Source organism: Mangifera indica, chromosome 11 (genome assembly GCF_011075055.1).
Source record: "Mangifera indica cultivar Alphonso chromosome 11, CATAS_Mindica_2.1, whole genome shotgun sequence".
In the NCBI taxonomy this organism is placed as follows: domain Eukaryota; kingdom Viridiplantae; phylum Streptophyta; class Magnoliopsida; order Sapindales; family Anacardiaceae; genus Mangifera; species Mangifera indica.
In genome coordinates, this window is record NC_058147.1 from 8,134,441 (window position 1) to 8,156,547 (window position 22,107).

General features: G+C 32.0%; 2 protein-coding genes across 5 annotated transcripts; both read left to right on the forward strand.

Annotated features, from left to right (window-relative positions):
• The first annotated feature begins 2,045 nt into the window (after positions 1–2,045).
• On the forward strand, positions 2,046–5,543 carry LOC123229743 (NAC domain-containing protein 17-like). 2 transcript variants are annotated; one of them, XM_044655674.1, is made up of 5 exons: positions 2,046–2,451; positions 3,125–3,402; positions 3,490–3,783; positions 3,955–4,639; positions 4,735–4,867. In XM_044655674.1, the coding sequence occupies exons 1-5, from the start codon at positions 2,286–2,288 to the stop codon at positions 4,860–4,862; spliced, it is 1,551 nt and encodes a 516-aa protein (XP_044511609.1). In that variant the 5' UTR covers positions 2,046–2,285; the 3' UTR covers positions 4,863–4,867. The 2 variants fall into 2 exon arrangements, with proteins under 2 accessions (XP_044511609.1, XP_044511608.1); XM_044655673.1 differs by lacking the exon at positions 4,735–4,867 and adding an exon at positions 4,948–5,543 and having other exon boundaries at positions 2,050–2,451.
• A 6,953-nt stretch (positions 5,544–12,496) lies between these two features.
• Positions 12,497–18,751, forward strand: LOC123229788 (cleavage stimulating factor 64-like). 3 transcript variants are annotated; one of them, XM_044655737.1, is made up of 11 exons: positions 12,497–12,908; positions 13,025–13,103; positions 13,413–13,587; positions 14,554–14,587; positions 14,678–14,922; positions 14,998–15,078; positions 15,832–15,867; positions 15,965–16,069; positions 16,160–16,459; positions 17,034–17,387; positions 18,326–18,531. In XM_044655737.1, exons 1-11 carry the CDS (start codon positions 12,878–12,880, stop codon positions 18,329–18,331), a joined length of 1,446 nt encoding a protein of 481 aa, XP_044511672.1. In that variant the 5' UTR covers positions 12,497–12,877; the 3' UTR covers positions 18,332–18,531. The 3 variants fall into 3 exon arrangements, with proteins under 3 accessions (XP_044511672.1, XP_044511670.1, XP_044511671.1); XM_044655735.1 differs by having other exon boundaries at positions 12,502–12,908; positions 18,359–18,751; XM_044655736.1 differs by having other exon boundaries at positions 12,503–12,908; positions 15,001–15,078; positions 18,359–18,751.
• The last annotated feature ends 3,356 nt before the right edge of the window (positions 18,752–22,107 follow it).

Here is a 22,107-nt window from a genome sequence, read left to right on the forward strand (position 1 = left end):
GTGAAAGAAATAGAGTTATATATATGTGTGTGTGAGAGAGAGAGAGAGAGAGAATTTATAAAAGAAAAAAAAGTGATTTTTTTTTAATTTTAATAGTTTAAATTAGTTTAAATTGTGAACTTTTCATGATAATAAAAAATATTTTCCACAGTAAATTACATTTTCCCGCCAGGGTGGGTGAGTGGGTGCCAATTTATTAAAAAAAAAGGTATATTTTTTAAATTTTAATAATTTAAATTAGCTCAAATTGTGAAATTTTAATATTAAAAAATATATATTTTTCAAAATAAATAACATTTTCCCACCAAGGTTTCATTCCAAACGCTTTTCCATCACTTATTTACATAAATAATATTTTTACACACAAAATCAAACTTCGTTAATAAAAAATAATTTTAGTATAGTTTTATAAAATTAAATTACTAAATTATCTTTAATTATTTTACTTTTTTAAAATTACTCTATCATCCTAAATTAACAAAAAAATAAAAAAATTGATATCCAATTTAATAAAAACTCTTTTATTATTATTTTTTTTAACCCTTACTTCATTTTTCCCAAACTATAGATCGACTCCACCACCCCTTTTATCTGACAGCTCACCCCATCACTCTCAGCCCTTAATCCGCATTCTCTCTCATACCACCATCTTTCGCCCTTGGTGTCGGTGCCTAACCAACTTTTCCCTCCCCTTGATTTGATTTGAGATTGCATCAGCTCCACTTCCGTCATTGTATGTAAAGTAAACATCTACTCGCATATGCAAAGAGCCAAACTTAGACCTGATGTGGTAAGCTATGCCTAAGCCTTATGGGAAAGTTAGAAAGGAAGATGAAGCTCTAGTTGTTTTTCTAGCAACAATAAAACCATGCACACTTGATTTTAAATACCCAATTTAATATTTTGATACATTATTATTTATATATAAAATTATATATAAAAATTATGTATATAACGTTTCTAAGTAAATATAACCACAAATGGAAATGTGATAGATTGTGTAAAATTGAAAGCCAAATCGAAAGAAAATGGCCTACAAACAGGGCCTTTCTAGGATTAGTCAACAAAAAATTGGGTGCTGAAGTTGGGGATATATTTGGTAGCCACTAGACATGTGGATTAGGAGGAACATCATAAGTGTCTCTAATGGGGGGTTGAATTCAATATAGACGGCTTCAATCAAGCTCCTATTGGATACTTTCTTCGTGCCTATGTCATATTTATGGGACAGAGAGGTGAGATAACAAGAGGAGAGGACGTTGTTTTCAAACATAGTTAATTAAAATACAATGACTTTGTTATCATTTTAATAATAATTGGGTAGTTACAATGATAATACAATCCAATTTGATAAGAGGCTCCCTAATCACAGTTATCTGTTGCTTGCAGCTTAATTATAATAACCTAAGCCTTTGGCAAGTGTAAATTTAGTCTACCCATCTACCAAAAATAATCCATTTTATTTGAAAAGCCTTATATATATATCCTCAATTAAGAGGGTTTTATAATATTTATACATATATTCACAATATATAATTTTTATTAATATATAAATATGTGTGTTGATAAATTCGAGTTGAATTGTTTATATGATTTTGATTAATATACAAATATGTGTGATGTTAAATGCTAAAAATGAAATAGACCCAAGTAAAAGTTTTATTAACTTTTTAAGGTAAAAATATTTTTATTTTTAATTAATATAATAATAACATCAAAATTATTATAAAATAATTAAATAAAAGATATTTAAAAAATAATATTTTAATATTTTTTATTATATCTAATTAAAAAAATAATTATTTATATATTATAACTAAAAATTTTAAGATAATATAATAATTTTATAATTAATCTATATTTAAGATATTTTTTACCTAAAAGATTACCAAAAAAACAAAAAATATAACATCTTGTTACTTATTTTCTCAGAATTACCCTTACTCCCACCGTAAACTCAGCTACTCAGTAGCTCACCCAACCAAACCCGCCGCCACTGTTCTGAAATAAAGTAAACGACTGCCGACCTTCACAGAAACTTCGTATTCTAAACCCTCAAAGCCACCACCACACGGCATTTTTCTTTGTAATCCATTTGACTTCACTCCTCTCTAGTCCAACTTTTCTTTATTATCCTCTCAGCCTCTAGTTTTTGTTTTCCGTTTTCCTCCTCCCAACAAACCATAGCCGATTCCCCCAGCCCTCCCTTTTCCGTCTTTCGTTTCGATTTCCGTATTTCCTTTGTGGATTTTTTGTTTCTTTCGTGAATTATTTTGGAATTGAAGATGAAAGTGAACGCCGATGACGTTTGGCCTCCCGGCTTCAGGTTTCACCCCACCGATGAAGAGCTGGTTGTGTACTATCTCAAGAGGAAGATCTGTAAGCGGAGGATCAAGCTAGATATCATCGCTGAGACTGATGTTTATAAGTGGGATCCTGAAGAACTTCCTGGTATGTATTTCTTTTCTCTGTTTTTTAGTTTTTTTTTTTCAATTTTAATTTGTTGGGTTTTTGTTTTGGTTTTGTGTTTTGTTGATTGGATCGTTTGATACGACTGGTTATGAAAATTTTATTGCTGTTTGTTTATGAACGCGTTGACTTCGTTTGTGGCGTGTTTGGATCGTTTATACATCTGGGTTTATTTGCGTTGACTTTGTTTGTGGCGAAATTTTATTTAGGTTTTGTTATTTTGATTGATTGGCTTCCTTGAATCGGGGTTTTGGGGTTCGAGTTTTGAGACTGTTTTGTTGATTGTTTTCTTTGTGGGATCTTTGATTTATAAGTTATCAATATTACAAATTAAATCACTTTTAGATTTTATAGTCTTTGATGTGTGATCAGAATGTTTAAGAATCGGTAAGGTTTCGGTTCTACTCTTATTTTCATTTGGTTCATTTATTGGTGTTGATTTAGTTTGCTAATTGATTGACGATGTAGTGAGAATCAGCGTTCAAATAAAGAGCCAGATATGTGGTGGCTGTCTATCTTGTAGAGATAGGCGCTGGTTTTGACTGTGAGTGTTCAATTGAGAGTTTTGGTTGTGAATGGTGTTTGTTAGGTACTAGTCAAATATGTGATTGGTTTAACAATCATTTTCTAACAATACACAAAATTGTTTTTTCAGGGCAATCATTGTTGAAGACAGGGGATAGGCAGTGGTTCTTCTTCAGTCCCAGGGATAGGAAGTACCCTAATGGAGCAAGGTCAAATAGGGCAACTCGACTTGGGTATTGGAAAGCCACCGGAAAGGATCGCATCATAACTTGTAGTTCTCGTAATGTTGGATTGAAGAAAACCCTCGTTTTCTATAGAGGCCGTGCACCAAATGGTAAGCGTACTGACTGGGTGATGCATGAGTATACTTTGGATGAAGAGGAACTCAAGAGGTGCCAGAATATACAGGTACTTAGCTTTTTCAGTTTCTTTTTCTAAGTAATTTTTTTTTCTGAAATATCTTTATTTAATCTGGTTTTCCCCTCCATATGACAGGATTATTATGCACTTTATAAGGTCTTCAAAAAAAGTGGGCCTGGTCCTAAAAATGGTGAGCAATATGGGGCACTATTTAGAGAGGAAGACTGGGTTGATGATGAAGCAGATGTTACTGAAAATGTTGATCCAGACATTCCTACAAAGCAGCCGAATGGAGAAGTTTATCCTGTTGATAGTGGGGGAGCTAATGATCAAGCACCATCTGTATTAGATGATCTTGATGAGATGATAAGACAACTCGCAGCCGGTGATCCTGAACCACAAATCAATTATGGTTTTGAATTAACTGAGGTTGCTTATCTATTTAAATGTCTCTCTTTTTGTATTTTATTTTATGAGCTGCTTTTTGTCGGTAGCTTTGTTAATTTTGAATTAGTCTTTTTTTTTAATGGATTTTTTTTTTTTGTGTATTTTTACTGATTATGTGATAATTGATTTTTGTTATAATTTGATGTCATTCAGGTTTTTGGTGAAGAAGAGGCCCAAAGTACTTTGCTAAACACATCATCTAGGGAAGTTGTCTTTCCTGAGCAGGATAGAGTGCCAGTGAGCTTTGATTTCACCCAGTCAGCTTCATCTAATTTGCAACTTTATGAGGCATCTGAGGTCACATCTGCTCCGCCTAAGAATTCAGAGCCGGTACCACAGCTATGTGCGGAGGATTTCCTGGAAATGGATGATCTGATTGGTCCTGAACCTACTGTTTCTGCTGTCAAGAATCCGGTAGAGAGCTTACAGTGTGATGAGTTCGATGGATTGAGTGAGATTGAACTGTTCCATGATGCGGTGATGTTTCTTAATGACATAGGGCCTATTCATCAGGAAATGAGTGTTTTTGGGAATGATATGTTAAACCAGGTGGATCATCAGTTCCAACCTCATTCTGTGATAAGTCAAGCAGATCAGCAGTTGCAGCAAAATTTTGTGGTGAACCAGGTGGATTACCAATTCCAGTCCAATTCAGTGGTAAACCTTCTGGAGCATCAAGTGCAACCAAATTTCATGGTAAACCAGTTGGATTACCAGTTGCAGTGTGGTTCATTTGGCATTGGTCAGACCAGCACTCAACCATGGATGCCACCGCATCAAAGTAATATTTTTACTCCAGCAGAATCAGATCAGGGAATTCTGTACCCTGCAACTTCAGGTAATAAAAGCAATGTGGATGTTGGTGATGATATGTTTATTCATCTACCACCAAGTGTACTCTTTTACTGAGTTGTGTTCTTGTTTTGGACAAAGTTGCTGTCTTCTTAGCCCATCCACACAAAGCTCTTGATCAGATGGATGGTTTGGTTGACATGCTAATTAGTCCACATGGCAAAAAGCCTTGTAAATGGAACTTGAGCCAGCATCAAGAGCTCTTCTGATTCAAGTATTTCTTCATATATTGCAAACATTAGTGTGCTAGTAGTTTAGGTTTTTGCTAATTCTGCAGTTCCTTCGACGTTTTAGGTACTTTACAAGAATTTACGCAACCTCTAGCTGAAGCGAATCAAACGCAAAATGGCCAAGAGGGTGGTGGAGGTGCATCTAGTTGGTTTTCTTCTTCTTTGTGGGCTTTTGTGGAGTCAATACCTACCACTCCCGCTTCGGCGTCAGAGAATCCTTTAGTGAACCGGGCGTTTGAGCGAATGTCTAGCTTTAGCAGAGTAAGATTAAATGCTAGAAATAGCGATGTTGCTGGTCCTGATAGCAGTGTAACAAGAAGGCAAGCAGGTAGTAGTAGAGGATTCTTAATTATATCAATTCTTGGAGTATTATGTGCCGTCTTATGGATGTTAATGGGAAGTGTGAGAGTCCTGGGGAGAAGTATATTCTCCTCGTAATATATTTGTAAGTTGGGAAGAAAAAGAAAGCTTCTTTTAGCTGGTAATGTTGTTGGGGCAGATTGCTGGATTCATTCAGCATATTGGGAAACTGAAGTATTATCTAAAATCATGTGGATTCTCGAATGTAAAAGATGAAGTTTTGTCTATCTAGAAATACATGCTGACAAATGATATAATTTAAAAAATATATATATATATATATTTTGTTTGTGCAGTCAATTTATATCTACTTTGATGAAACACTCACTGAAAAAAATTGTTCTCCATTGGCATGTTTATGCATTCTATTTATAGTTGTAGAATGGATAAATTTCATTCTTCTGTTATACTTCGTACAAAACTAGTTTCCATATTGACTTAGTTTTGATTTTTATTAATTACTTGTGCTGTGTGAATTGTTTAGTCTTTGTTTACTTCTTGCTAGTTCTTTTGCATTCGGTACTGAAAGCTTTTAACCAGTTAATTGTAATTTTCCCTTAGATATTATTACATAACAGTAGTAGTTACCACTTTATATTCTGTTATTGTTACTGTTAAATTTAATGCTCCTGATCCAGCACCTTACAAAAAGTTGGACCGTGGGGGCGACTTATTGATTTAGATACTAAATAAAATTGTAATTTAGTGATACCTTGTGAAACATTTTAATTGGAAAATGTTGGTGTTTGTATAAAGTTAGAATGATAGTTGTTCCAATGATGGTCATGGGTCTCTGCTTGAAGTTGCTGCTTCCGCTTCTCTTCTATCTCTCTTTAAAATGTTGTATGTCAAAAGCTTTCTATGGTGTATTTGATGGTCATGGTGGACCACAAGTCATTTGATAGTGTATTCATTTCAAGAGCCATTATTTGATGGTATATGGTATGTTGTATTAACTATTTTTTATCATCAGATTTTATTTATTTATTTATTTAAACTTTTTAGATTAGAGTTGCTCCAACACATTTCTTACACTTTTATGGGTGATCTAAATGCTGTTGGGTCTCAAGAAATTCGGGGCAGATCATCTAGAATCTTGAGGCTTGGTCTAAATATTAACAATTACATATATCTGTGTATCTAGACTTGACTGTGGATCGTATTGGTCCTGGGTTTTTAAAGTTAAAAAAGCACAATCCAAAAGGGTATCATTTGCAAATATCCGATTGTGTTGAAGCCTACGATGAAGGGGGCGTGGGCTATGATCCCGAGCCTTGGTTTCGTGGCGAGCTAAGACAACCATCAGGGTCTATCTTTGCACAACACGACCTATGGACAAGGCTCTCTCTTTAATATTAAAGTAATTGATTAAATTTTCTTAGTTATGTATATTCAAATGTTGATGGGGGGTTATTGATGATATGAACGGGATGGCTTTTGTTCATGGAGATGGTAATAACTGTCCGGAGTTTCAGGATGCTTTGGTCTGGGTTTGAAGGCCACTCAAGTAAGCTGTTGAAGGGGACTAGCCAGGAAAGTTTAATAACCAACTCGGAAACTGGAATACAAAAATAGCTCTATTATTAAAGATATACATATTGAATTTTGGTGACAAATTCTTCTCAGAAATACAAAAATATTTTTTTACCATTTGTTAAAATAAATGGTTAGTTGTAATAGTAAAAATTATAAATAACATTTTATTCAAATATTATAATTGAATTAATACATTTATAATCCTCTTTGATTACAGATAAGCAAATATTATCTGTTTAATTATTTATATTATCTTATTTAATTTTTAGATAATAAAATATTTTAGTTTATTAGCAATAATCATTTATTTTAGTTGTTAAAATATTATCAAAATAATTTTAATTTTATTATAATTATATATTTATTTATTTATTAATTTTTGCCATTTTATATGTTTTATGTTTTTTATTAATTTTAAAAAAACGAAAATGCCCCTTACATTTTTAATTAATTCCCATAACACTATAATTATATAAAACAATAAACTCATCAAAATCCCGAACACGAATTTTACATTTTTAATAGCACTATGAAGGTATTCCATAAGTCTCTCATACATATTTAATTTTCTTACCTCAAACATTAACAAATCATAATATTTAGGTGATGACTTGATTAAAAAAACCAAAAATGATAATTCAAAGTTTGTTTAGTAGTTAATTAAATATTTTATATTTGATAAAAATTTATGAAATGATATTTTTTTATAATGATTAAATCTTAATTATATATTATATACGTTATGTATCCTTTTCGTATTCAAATTTTATGACTTTTTTTATAAATATATTTTTTACTATTTTTTATATTATACCTATATAATTTTCATACTATTTTTTTTGTTCTTATAATTATTAACTAAGATCTTTAGATGCAAGTCAATGACTTAGGCGAGGAATTTGATGTTGAGATTTGAGGGTTCATGGATGGTTTAAGTTATGAAAATTTGTAATGTTGTGATTCTGGTCTTTGCCTCCCATCCCTGGTTTGGAAATTTCATATCACTCTACCGCAAAAGGCTACTAATGTGATGTGATCTTGGGTTAATAATGCATAGACATAACGATAGACTAACCTTGGTGTAACCCATTGTATTGATAGATAAGACTAGACTGTATCAAAACCTGTTATATTATGGGGTTTTATCGATCAAATCAACCCAACAGATAAAAAGAACCCATAACATAACCCACGACCTTTAGGATTGGTTTATCAAATTATAATATTATAATATTTAATAATATTTAATTTTTCAATATTTCTTATAAATCTTACCAAACCTTGTGTTGTACTTAAAAAAGGGGTCCGGGCCAACCTTGTACATATTTTGGATAAGTGAATTTAATTCTTAATTTCACTGATGATAATATTACTATATAATATTCCATAAACATCACAAAAGCAACGTTATGACAAACCCAAATCACAAAGAATTAACTCAAATTATAATCGAAAATATATTTAATAAAACTTAAAAAAAAAATATTATTTAATTTTAGGGTAATTGTTAGAAATAACAATAAAGAGAGATAGAGAAAAAATATTAATCTCGGTCTTCATCCCCTTAGGATACCAATATGAAACAATTTAAAAAAAAAAAACAGACTATTGCACCAAATTGGAGACTAAGGTTGGATTCGAACCGAGTCTATTCGAGCTCAGTTTGAATGAGTTCTAAATGAGTCAGTTCTAGCCGAGCTCAATCGAGCTCGAGTTACTCACCAGATTTTTTAATTAAAAATTTTGATAACAAAAAATGATTAATATGTATTAAAATGACGTTTTGATCAATATGTCAGATCGTTTTGATCAATATGTATTAAAACGACGTCGTTTTAATAACAAAAAATGAGTCGAACCGAATTCGAACCGTGTTTGAGCTTGACTTTCACGAGCTCGAGTTGAGCTATATGTGAACCGAACTGAGCTTGAACTTGTCTGAGCTCGAATCCAGTCCTATTGGAGACTATGACCAGGATTCACTTGGCCCTTAAAATTGTTAACGTTCTCTCTGTAGACCATCTATTTTCTAAATGGGTAAAAAGAAAATTAAAAACCATCATCTTGAAAGCAGCCAGACATATTTGTGTTTTCAACTTTAGCTCCCTGCAAGTATTCATTGTTGAAAGCCTTGGTTCAAGGAGATCCTCCTTCTGGACTTTTTAGCATAGTTTATCTTTAATCTCGTGGGATAAATAGCTGAAGATTACTAGGGAATTTGAAGAGTGTTAAGCTCAAGGTTAGCAAAGGTCTCTTAATTGTAATTCCTCCTAAGGATGATGCTCTATATATATATATATATATATATATATATATATATATATATATATATATATAGAGCATAGTACACAATAATTTCAACAAAGTTTTAGTAGTTTCTAGTATTCTAAAAAGAATTACAACATACCGTGCGGTACAAAACGAAAGAGAGATGAGTTACCTGTCGAAACCATCAAACAACTTCAAAATCTCTATCAGATTAAACAAAAAGACGACCACCCATTAACGTCAATACATGCGCATTAAACATGCAAAAAGAAAACTCAAAACCCATTTCTATAAAAATACAAGACAGAAAGAGAGACTAGAGATAGACATTCATTGCAACAAGTGATTTCTAGGCCACCATTAGAGAAAGCCCTAAGTTTGCCAATGGCTTCTCAATATCCATGGCTTGTACACCCACAAATATGGTGAGATGTCTAGTGAACGACAACCAAGAGTGACAGTGGTAGGCGATAGGGAGATTTGAGTGTCTTAGATGTTTGTGATTTAAGGTGGCGGTGCCAATAACGGCTCGATATCTATGGCTTGCCAACATTCAGACCCTATTTGACAAAGAGCACAAACTGATTTTCACATAGGATTGAAACAGTTATTTTGGGTATTTGAGAGAATTGTCATTTCTGATTTTGGATGTTACAGTGAATTGCAATTTGTGGAAATTCATTTCTAAGAAAAAAAATTAGGATTTGACCTATAGAGGTAGTTTAGTTTGAGTACTAAAAGAGAAGAGTTTATATATAAGAGAGAATGAATTCAAATATTCTTTAACGACATATCAAAATCAAACTTTTAACTTATTTGATAAGTGGTTATGAAGTCGATCATTGAACTCAAAGTTTGTCTTACTCGATATGATTGGTTTGATCCCAAAAGTGAGGATCTGACTCAAGTGAGATTCTTTGTTGCCAAAATAAATTGTGATTTGATGCCGTAAAATGGTGATGTGGTAGATAAGGGGTTGTATGATATATCAACTGACACTTCAATTGATATTAGTCTTAAAAAAGAGAGTAAGTCTTTTCTTTTGTTGTTTTTTGGTGTATGTCTTTTAGGTTTTTACTTATTTTTTTTGAATTTTTTTATTTTTTAAATTTAAAAAAAAAAGAACCAACGGGTTCCTGCAAATATGCAGGGGATCGGGTCCCTGCATATTTCTAAATATTTTTAGGAGGTCCCCTGCATATTCTAAATTTCGTTTCACACCCCACTTCCCTTTTAAAAATTTTTCCTATATATATCCATTCAATCTCTCAACTCTCTACACTAAATCCTTTAAACTCTCTCATTTACTCTTATTCTCATCCTTTCAATTCTTAATACTATCTCAATCTTTCAATCAAATTATCTCAAATTTAATTAAATTCTTTATTTATTTTTTATTAATTTCAATTTCAATTTTTATTATACAATTCATAATTAATTATAAAATTTATTCCTATAATTAATTCTATTTATTATTATTTTATTATCTTTCATAATTAATCATATAATTTATTTATATAATTAAATTTATTTATTATATAAAAGTGGATAGTTCAAGAGCCGAATTACGTAAATAAGATATAAAAGTGAACTTCAATGAATAATCACTTTATTTAATTACGGATAGTTCGATGACGAGAAATAATAGTCAAGATAACGGAGGTGAATGATAATGTAAGGAGGTACTGTCAGCTATTGGATATGCAAAGGTAAGAGAACTATATAAGTTTTGATTCTTCTAAACCCCAAGAAGATACGTAGAAAGCTTAATTAAAAAATTAAGTTCAAGTTTTTTTTTTTTTAATTATTGTAATTAATAATTTAAAAATTAAATCAAGATCATGTATTAGAATTGACGGTTCAATATCGGTTTCAAATCGAGATCATGAACAGGAACCGTTGGGTCCAAACCGGTTACAAACCGTCCTATTACGGTTTTGGTTCATGACCCTTATTTTTTAGAACTGTGAACTGACAATTTTGAACCGAAACCGCCGGTTCATGAACTGTGGCTAGAACTAGACGCCGCCAATAAACTAACAAGAATCACAGAATGAGAAAAGAGAAATAACAAGATTCATAATACAGAGAACAAGAGAAATAGAGAATTTTTGTAACTGAATAATTGTTTTCATTTCTTCCTGCTTATACAATATAGGGCCGCCAAAATTGGCTAACTAATTTTGTCCAAAACGCAGCATACCTGCATATGTAATACGATGACACAGCATCAATTATTTTCAATACAAAAAAAGACACCGTAACACCTTGACTTACTAACGAACACTCATATAACACTTAACAAAGTCGTTTCCTTTACAACTTTGACCAAATGACATCTTCCTTTGCAAAATGAGGCCAATTCCGTATTTCAATCACTCGCTAAATCTGCTTTCAATACTCTGTTACCTTTTGCGCCAACTTATTTGTTCAATTTATATCAAAATATCAATAACCTTCCAACTTTGTTGTCTTTACACATCATTGACATTATTTATGATGATTTTTAATCTCTCATATGTCTCTTGTTGACTAAAAAACTTTGCATTGAAGACCAATCTTCAAAACATACCCCTTCAATGCATATTGCAATATACTTTTATCCTTGAAAATATACATCACTCAAAAACCCTTTACGCCACTTCTTAAACCATCGATATAATGGGTAATATTAGCTAGTTGGGGAAAAGATGTAGCTAGTGCATTAAATCAATGACTTTATTTTTATTCTCCGTTGTCGTAAATTGTGGTTGATCAATCATGTCTTTGTGTGTCTCATGGACCGTAATCAGACTTGGATACTAAGAACTTCCCATGCCTTAAAAGACTCTAAGCAACATTTAATGTTTCTTTAAACTCGTATTCTTCAATTGAAATAACACTCATTTCATGACCACGATTAAAGATACCCTAACTTGAAATTCTTCATTCAATATAGAAAGTTCAACTAGGTTTGGCTCACGAGTTGGATAGATAACTCAATTTGAATTATATTAAATAATTGTTAAACGACATTGTTTTATCAATGAACCATGAATTCAAAACACAAATTTGAACCACTTATCCTGAGCTATAAATTCAAACTAAACTCGAACTGAATCATTTTCATTTAAATCAAACTAAAACTATCTTTAATATTAGCTCAACAAATTCAAATCGAATTCAAACTAAACTATTTTTTATTCAAGTCTAACTCAAATCGATGAGTATTTAGACTCAATTCGATTTGGTTTGTATCCACTCCTAATGGATATAGTCTTTTATTATCTTTTCTCACTTCAACAAGTGATGTGAATTTTATTAATTAAATTTCACATGATAGCGGGGTAATTGAAAGTGTAAATAGAGTCAAAAATTTTAAAAATAATTTTGGACCTGAAATAAATTTAGGACAAATGTTTTTAAATGGTCCCTTTAGCCTTCTTATTTAGAATTAAACCCAGGGCCGATCCACCTTCACCCCGTACCGTAAGCCCCTTTCTTTAAAACTCATTGTTTTCGTGAGGCGGTTGCTAACTCCCACTAAAACAATTCAATTCAATTCTGGGAACAATATAATTACAGAATCAAAGTAAAAACCGATTAGGGTTTCTTATACTCATTTGATTCCACCGTAATCGATATGATACGAACCGAAACAAACCCGGATTCTTCTGAAACGGAGATTAACGCGATATTTCATCTCCTGAAATAGAATTAGTTGTAATTCAAACAGAATCTAACTTTTGTTCATTCAAAGTTATACAACGACGTCTTCTTAGTGATGTGCTGGGGGAAGAAGATGAAGCAAAGGGGCTTCTCCTTCAACTTCTTCGTCTCTTGTTAACTTCATGGCCTCTTCTCAGCACCGTTGCGTCTTTGGTAGTTTTACTTACGACGCCGTTTAATTGCGAATTATTTGAATTTGAATTTGAATTCCGGTTTTGAAAGCAATCAACGTGTTTTGATAATTTTGTTCTTTCGTTTTGTGGTGACAGTTGGAAACATACCTTATGATGCAACTGAGGAGCAGCTCATAGAAATCTGCAGAGAGGTTGGCCCTGTTGTATCGTTCAGGTCAGTTACGAAAGGAAAGAAGCTTCAATAAAGAACCCTGGAATTATATTTGTTTAATGTAATTTCGAGTTCACAATTAAATTTTATAGATATTTCAATCTTTGTGGTTGTGGAGTTTTATATTTTTATACAGTGAATGAGTTCCCTATAAAAATTGGCCTAATAGTTTTACAATTGCGGGGAAACTGTCTGTTTATCTATGAAAAAATTTTGAATGGTTGCTGCTTGATTATTTTGTTTATGAATAGGGATAGTTCTTTTGGTTGTATATCAGTTTTGGTTATTTTATTCTATTTTTTTAATTTTCAGACTAGTTCTTGATAGAGAAACTGGGAAACCAAAAGGCTATGGGTTCTGTGAATATAAAGATGAAGAGACGGCATTAAGTGCTCGTCGTAATCTTCATGGTTATGAAATTAATGGAAGACAATTACGTGTTGATTTTGCTGAAAATGATAAAAGGGCTGACAGAAATCGAGAGCAGGTGATAGTCATATGTCTAGGATACACAACTAGTTCTTTTCTTTCAGTTTTAATTTTTTTTAATTCTGACAAGTCCATGTGGTTGACATTATCTTAGTTCTTTTTGCTGGTACTAGACTCAGTCTTTATTTGTGGACTAGGATATAGCAGGATAGTGTGTATATTAGTTGCTATGTTGCAGTTATTGATTTTAACCTTTTGGACAACCTTCCTAGAAATAGGAAGACATAAGTTTCAACTCCAGAATAGTTGCACTTACTGTTTTTAATGATTTTTTGTTTTAACTTATGAAATGCTTCTACAAAGTTTGGGGATGTATTGGTATCAGCGTTATATCTATTATTATCATTTAATTATTTCACAATGTATTCAACATGGGAAGCACCTTTTTGTTGCTCTCTGAACTGGATTTTTAATAAATGATCATACATAAGTTATATTAAGCCTTTCCTTTAGGAAACAAATTTCCTTGCCATCATGTTTTTAGACCCTAATTGTTTCATTCTTGTCATAGGGCTAGGCCTCTTCATATAAATTGAGGTAATATACTGCATTTAATATATGGTCCATAGTCACAATGAACCAAATGATGAGATAGTTATAAAGATTTACTGGCTATGTTTTGCTAAGCATAGTGAATATATATATATATATCTAAGTGTTAGTTTCAACTTAGTTGTGATTCACTGTAGAAATTAAGTGATGGAGAAATTAAAAAATGATCCCTTTGGGCTTATTAGTTGTGAATGGGATTGGATTGTATATTCATGAGTAGATATATATGGTAAATTTTAGGTTCACTGAGATCAATGATATAACAGTTTCTTGAAACTAAATTTTGACTTGTGTCAACAATACCAAGTTCTGCCGCTGAATTTGTTGCTATGCAAAGCTGTGGAATTGGTCTTTAAGTTTGGCAAATAATTTGTATTTTTGGCAGTTATGATTGTTTTACCCTCTTTTGCAGGGCCGTGCTGGACCTGGACTGGCTGTGAATACTGGTTAGTTTTTCTTATTTAACTTAACATTTTGTACACTTGATTCATCTTCTCATGTGAACAAATCCTAAAATCTTTTTTTTTAAATCTCAGAACCTCAGAAACAAATAGGAGGTCCTGCAATTCATGGGGATTCTGTTCCTCAACAGCCGATTGGTCTCCATTTAGCTATAACTGCTGCAGCAGTTATGACAGGAGCTCTAGGTGGTGCTCAGGTTAGTATACAGTCTAATCATAATGGTTTGCAGAATCAGGTGGCATCAGCTAATGATCCATTAACTCTTCATCTGGCGAAAATGTCGAGGAGTCAACTGAATGACATTATGTCTGAGTTGAAGGTATGCGTTTAGCATAGTTTATATGTTCTTACTGGATTTCTTTTGTTGTTGGTATCTAAATATGTTTTCTGATAGCAGTCAATGGCGATCCAAAACAAGGAACTAACTCGTCAGCTATTGCTTGCAAAACCTCAGTTGCTGAAAGCTCTTTTCCAGGTGCCTATTAGTGTAATCCCTGTAGTCTTGATTTTTTACCATTCTTCCTTGACAAGCTGGAGCTGTTAGACCAATTATAGGTGAAAATAAAATGGAATTATGGCTACAAATGGTGCCTTGTAGACTGAAATAAATTGCTTGTGTAGAGCAACAGTTTGAGAATATAAGGTGACCTTTTTTCAGTAAACCTCGGTGATTCAGGGAACGTTTAATTGAAGGAAAGAGGTAAAAAGTACACCTAGTGACACAGGTTGAGGCTGATAGATAACAGCCTTACCCTTTAAAAAGGTGGGTTATCATCACCCAAATGGACATACTTTGAACACAAGGAGAAAATATGGTTACACTTGAATTATATGTTGAACAAGTTTACTACTGGGATGTAACACACAAATGAAACTTTAGATCTTGCTAATTTTCCTTACAGTGGCATTTAGATTAATTGAAGATAATTGGTTTTTGTTGCACATCAAGCTTTGATTTTCTTTTTTTTTAAGTTGATGATTGTGTCTTTTTGTTCTTTTCAATATATCTAGATATGTTTTAAGCATTTACCAAGATAAATGTACTTTTCAGGCTGATCCAACTCTTGGATCCCATGATCTTTTGTTTCTTAAATCCAATGGTTGATATATATATATATAGCCAGTTTCACTTGTAATAGAGTTTTGGTACTTTTTTCTTTTTAAAATATCACTGTGGCATAATTTACATACAACTTGATCTTAGAAATTTGTCTAATTCTGATTGCAGGCACAAATAATGCTAGGAATGGTGTCCCCTCAAGTGGTTTGTTCCCTTATCTAAACGATTGTGTCTTATTTAGAACTTTGTGATTATGCCATGTTAAGACTTTTAGTTTTTTTTTTTTTTTTTTTTTTTGCAGATGGCAAATCTTCAACAAGGTCCAAGTCAGCCTGTGCAGCCTTCATTACAAGATGGTCAGAAGCAAGCAGTTCAACTCCCTGGGCTACCTCCACTTGCTCAGAAGGTACAGCTTATGCCCAAAGTGCTGGGAGGTCAAGTGTCTAATATCTCTCAACATTCATTGCTTAATAACCAATTTTCTGCACCTCTACAGCCCTCTATGCATCTTCAAACTCAGCTTTCACAACATGCCAAGAACCAATCTCTACAACAAACTGTATTGCCTGGGCAGCCTGGAGTTCGAACACTCTCTTCAATGCACCCTTTAGTTAGACCTCAAATTCAGGTGGCAAATTCCTCTTCCTTGAGCCAGCAACTACAATTTCATTCGCTGGAAAACCCAGTACAGGTTACAGCGGCCAGTTTAGGAAATAAAAATTGGGTAAATGTTCCAAATTCAGACATTCGGCCCCCTCTCGTGTCACGCTCTCCATCACTGGATGCTGGCTTCCAGGTGACTAAGTTTCCTTCTGCTTCTTAGTATCCACTATAGAAAATATGGTCAAGGCATGCCTTAAAAGGGAGTTGCAATTTATATATGGGATAAGAATACAGAATGATGTTCTTCTAGTTCTGTTTTTATTCGCAAACAAGGTTCATAATTGTTTCCCCTGCTCTGATGTAGACCTTATTATAGAAAAAGGAGGAATAGAGGGGACAGAATATCAAAATGAGCAAGGGCATGGGCCGATAGAATTTGTAGTAATGGTTAAGTCAAACTGAAGTTAATGCTCTTTGTTATAGTTTTTACATTTGTAAAAATATACTTACAGAGCTCTCTCTCCGTCTCACTGTCTTCTAATGTCTTGGTGGGGTAATGGCTTTCTGTGGAACAAAATACAAGTACTCTTATGTGTGAATTGCAACCCCTAGGCCATTCGTTACTTTCTGAATGGCCAATTATCTTCTTAGAACTTAAAGAAAAAAACAATATGTTTAGCAGCTAATCTGCTGTTTGTTGATGATAGTTTGTGTTTGAGAGTTAAAACGTATGTATTATATGAAATCTAACTTCTTTGTTTTATCAGCATGGCCTCTCAACATCATCTGGCATTGTACAGTCAGTTAGCAAAGATGCTGATAGATCTGGTAGACTTACCAATGATGCAACCTGGGTACACAGTAATAATGCATATTCAAGCATGCCTGTGGGTGTAGCCGAGAAAACAAGCATGATTAATGATTCTTCAGAATTGATACATCGCCCTTCAATATTGCTGAAAGTGGATGATCGAAGTGGCAATGCTTTCTCAATGGGGGCTTTGAATGCATCAAAAACCACTGGCTCTGGGCCATCCCAAGCATCTGGGATTGGTTTTGCACTTGTGAATCCCGTTGTGAAAGTAGATGAGGTGAAAACTTCTGACAATGAAAGTTCTCAGGTAAGATGTTCTCACCGATGATATTAATAAATCACAAACATCTACTTTTACTTGGTCAGTTTCTTGCTCATGGATTATTTACTTAAGTTATATCTAATAGCAAACATGTATATATTGTTGTTTTCATTGTGACTTCTGTTAGTTGGACTATTGATTTATTCTCAAATAGGCCAGCAGCTTGTTTAGAGTGAAAATTGTGTATAGTGTTATTTGATCACATAAATAAGTTGGATTGTAGATTGGGATATCTGGCTAAATTATAGGATCAAGATAGATAGAAAATGTGTTGATAATTTTTTTTCTTATTTAAACCATGGGCAATGAGCATGTTGCTAATCTTTGATATTGGATTATTATAGCAATTGTGTTTTCAATTTGTATTTACAATTAAGCCCATGATATAGCATTGCTGAAATCCAAATTATAGAAGCATTATCTTTTATTGTTTTGTGCACTTAGTGGGTGGACATGCAATAATTGTTTTGATCTTAGTTCTGATGGTAATTTTTTCATGCATTTGTAAAAGCCCCATCATATTAATACAAACCTTGTATTTTGTATTAAATAAGTTATATAAATTGTTTATTTACAAATTCATTCAAAAAGTCAGCTTAGTGCTGCAATTGTCATGGGTATATAAGGGTTGTAGGCTATAATTTGCATAACTAATCATTGTAATAGAAAATTGTATCTTTCTGATCCAAATATCTTGTGTCTATCCCGCCAACCAAAAGGACTTATTGAAGTCAGTGAAATGACTGAGTTTTCTCTTTGAATTTTGACATGATGTTTTCGTAATAGGAGTCGGGGAGATTCCAATTTGGAAGAATAAGACTTTTCTTTTAGGGGTTGCCAATGCCATCCTTTTGTTACATGTAATAAAATGCTTGTGTTTTCATTCTTCTGATATCATTTTGGACTGGAAAATATTTCTGTAGTCCTAATGACCTCACGGTGGTTCCCCTTCTCAGTCACAGCTTCCACCAGATGTCGATTCCACCTTATTGCAGCAAGTAATGAGCTTAACGCCAGAGCAATTGAGTTCCTTGCCACTTGAACAGCGTCAACAAGTCATCCAGCTCCAACAGGCACTCTCACAAAATCAGATGCGGCCATCATAGCAGCACCATTGTCAAGTGGATAGTAGTATACCTCTAGCTCGAGTATTGATTTAATGGCTGGCCACTTGTTTACTATTCAACAAAGAAGGGCGCAGGCCATAGATTCAACAGAATACAAATGCTTGTACAATGACTTATAAAATCATCTTCATCTGCATTTGAGATGCAAGAAAAAGGATTATACCATTTATGTAACGTTTATAAGATTCATTGTTAGAATAAGAGAAAATTTTGAGTAACAAATGTATTTTGTGGACATTTTGAATTTTTTTGGCCTAGAGACTTTTTTTTACACTCGTTTAACATATTTGTTAAGTTGAGGTGATAAAGCAAGACTTAATTTGGCTTTAGTTATTTTCTTAGTATAATCTTAGATGGAACGGCCGCATTATGAAATCAATATATTAAGAGTAAGATTTTGTGTACTCATTTTAGATACACAAATATGTCATTACTTAACCCCCCCGCCCCCTCCAAAAAAAAAAAAAAAATTAACAGATAGATGTACAAGTAATTCGTTTTTCATATATGCATTTAGGCAAACGGGGCTTGGGCCCTTTGTATATAGAGAGGGTTTAGACGGGTTCTAGGGTTGGGCCCATAACCTAGTATTGGGCCTTTGGACCTGGTCATATATATATATATATATATATATATATATATATATATATATATAATTTTATATAAAAATTATTATAATGCACTATATTTAGAAATATAATTATATTAATTTTATCAATTGCTTAATTTGATTTCTTAATTATAATTTGTTTAAATGTAAACGAAAATTTGGCATTTAAAAATAATTATGTTTATTTGTATATATTTAATAAGCATAAATAAAAAATTTAATACAAAATGTAATTGGATAATTTATACATGCTATTAACTTAGAGTGAAAAATACAATGTATACAAATTTCAATTTATAAAGTATGTAAAGGAAATAATAATTGAATTAGTTATTATTGTTCGACACTTCGTTGTCTTCCAAAGTTGTGTTTATGGATAAGTTGAGTAGTTTAGGATCTTTGGGTTGGTATTTAGACTTATATGTTGAGAATGTCATGTGTCATTTGGGTTATAACAAGAAATTGACACGTGTTATGGTGTCACCATTGAAACACATTCATTTCTCGTTTCTTCTTCTTGTTCATATAGGATAGACCCATTTGAAGATTGGTTCGTGGTCATATGCGCTAAAGTTGCTATTGTGTCTGGTAACATTGCTTAATTTCATGTATATCTAAACACTCAATTCTCTTTGATTAAGATTTCATTAATTTCTTTTGTGGTAATCATCACTCTACTATACTTATTATGATATAAGAAAAAAATTGTCCAATTTGTTATCAAATTTTCTTAAACAAAAAATATAGTCATACCTTAATCAGTGACTTATTTGTGTAACCCTAGCTCTAAATACATTTAATATAAGTTTATGATCTAAAACGAAACTTAATCCATATAATAATGAAATATCTAACCAATATTTATGGTATTTTTCTTGCATATTAGGAACTATTTTAATTAAATTTGGAACATCTCTATGTCTATCAAATATTTTTACAAATTTAAAGAAAAATATCTAACACTAACTTAGTTATAAGATGATAAATACCATTTAAAAGATTAATAAAATCATAAAAATCTTAAAGAAATACAAACATCTTTTGCAAATTGTGTAGTTGAATGGGTTGACATTCCCTCCATTCAAATGCATTAATAATGATATACCTCTAATGGATGAAGTCCATAATTTAATAAGAGTTTAGAGGAGCCTTTTTCAACATCAAGTATGTTGAATTCTAGCATATAATAGTTTAAAACCTATTAATTTTTGTTGCAAACACCAATTATTATCTTAGATTATTGTTTTTATCTTACAAACCAAATATCAAAATTGAGTGCTATAGATATAATTTTTTAATTTTAAACTACTTTTTTAAGTTTCAAATTTAATTTCTTATAAAAGTTTAAAATAACCATGCAAGTTATATTTCTAGGCCAAAGAACTGTTTTCCACCCAAGGTTTAACCCATTTCCAAACATACATCTATAGGGTTAACACTCATTCGTTCCTAAACTTTCATTAAAATTGTCATTACATATAAGGGTAAAATCGTTTTTTTAATAATAATATTAAAAAATATATAATTTTATCTCATTTTTTCTTAGGTTTTAAAAACTAATAATTTCACACCTATCCAATTTTTGAAAAGTTAACATTTCACCCATAAGATTTGTTGTCCTTCTCTGGTTACCACCATTTCGATCGATGGTCAGATCTTTCCACTCATCTTCTCAATTTGGCCACTCTGAAGATACCAATAGTGGCCGACATATGACGAATCGAAAAAGGAAGATCGATGGATCTTGTGGTTCTTCAATTTGTCACTATTCTTTCTTTGATTCGATCATGCATTTTTCGATTCATGGTTGAGCATTGCCAAGAGTCGTTTAAGAGATCACAAATCAGTTGAATGAAAATAAATCATCTTTGTTTGATGAAACTACTCTAATGGGAAGGTCGACAATGAGAGAAGAAGATGATGAGAAAGCCAGTTGACGACAACAATGAATTCCTATTGGTGGAGAAAGAAGAAAAAACCATTGGAGAAAAAGTGAATTTTTTAAAATATTATCCTAAGAAAAATTGTTAATTTTTTAAACTAAGAGAGCAAATAAAATATAATTTTATTTATTTTAGTATTATTAATAAAATGATGATTTTATCCTTAGTCCTAATAGAAAATTTTTGGATGGATAGAAATGGACTAAACCAGGTAGATATTTAGATTGTTGAAATCTTGAACCTTGGGGTGAGAAATAGTCCTTTGGCCTATATTTCCACTAACCGACATATATTGTAGACAAAAGTATAGGCCACACACCGTCACATGGTCCATGCGCATTAGATATATATATGCTCACCCAATCGTGGATAACATGTAAAAACTTAATTTACACATTTTAAAATAAATGCATTAATACATGTGTCTCACTTGAAAGAATTCAGATTTTCTTTCTTTTTTAAGTTTTATATTTGGTGATGGTTATTTACTTACTAATATAATTATCAGTATTTTACGATATACAACACTTATGTTATGATACAATACAGATAAAAAATAATATATATTATGATATTTATCAAATTAATATGATATAGTGAATATATTATATGATACGATACATATTACTAATACGGATCGATACATTTTAAAAAAAATGATAATATAATAGGATTATATATGATAAATTTTAAATTTTCAAGGGTGTTTATAATATTTTTAAAAATAATGATGTTTTATTTAAAATTTTATTATTTTTTAAAAACTGTATCATATATTATGATATAATATTTGATATATAATATAAAAAATTAAATTTTTAATATATAATATAATATATAATTTAACTATCATATGTACGAAGTTTAAAAATTAATAATAATATGTATACAAAGGGAGAAAGAAAGAGTGTGAGTAGTCTGTTGGGCTGAAGTTTCCCAAGGTCTCACGGAGGTTTCAATTTTGAAGCTGTATCCAACTACCAGTTTGAATGAACTACTTAAAATTTTGACCATTAATATTGGCA

Coding starts and splice junctions, on each gene's coding strand:
- LOC123229788 (XM_044655735.1), top strand. CDS start 12,878: ATGGCCTCTTCTCAGCACCGTTGCGTCTTTG. Junction 13,588..14,553: donor CTGACAGAAATCGAGAGCAG/GTGATAGTCATA, acceptor CCTCTTTTGCAG/GGCCGTGCTGGACCTGGACT. Junction 14,588..14,677: donor TGGACTGGCTGTGAATACTG/GTTAGTTTTTCT, acceptor TTTAAATCTCAG/AACCTCAGAAACAAATAGGA.
- LOC123229743 (XM_044655673.1), top strand. CDS start 2,286: ATGAAAGTGAACGCCGATGACGTTTGGCCTCCCGGCTTCAGGTTTCAC. Junction 2,452..3,124: donor GGATCCTGAAGAACTTCCTG/GTATGTATTTCT, acceptor TTGTTTTTTCAG/GGCAATCATTGTTGAAGACA. Junction 4,640..4,947: donor TCTGTACCCTGCAACTTCAG/GTAATAAAAGCA, acceptor TCGACGTTTTAG/GTACTTTACAAGAATTTACG.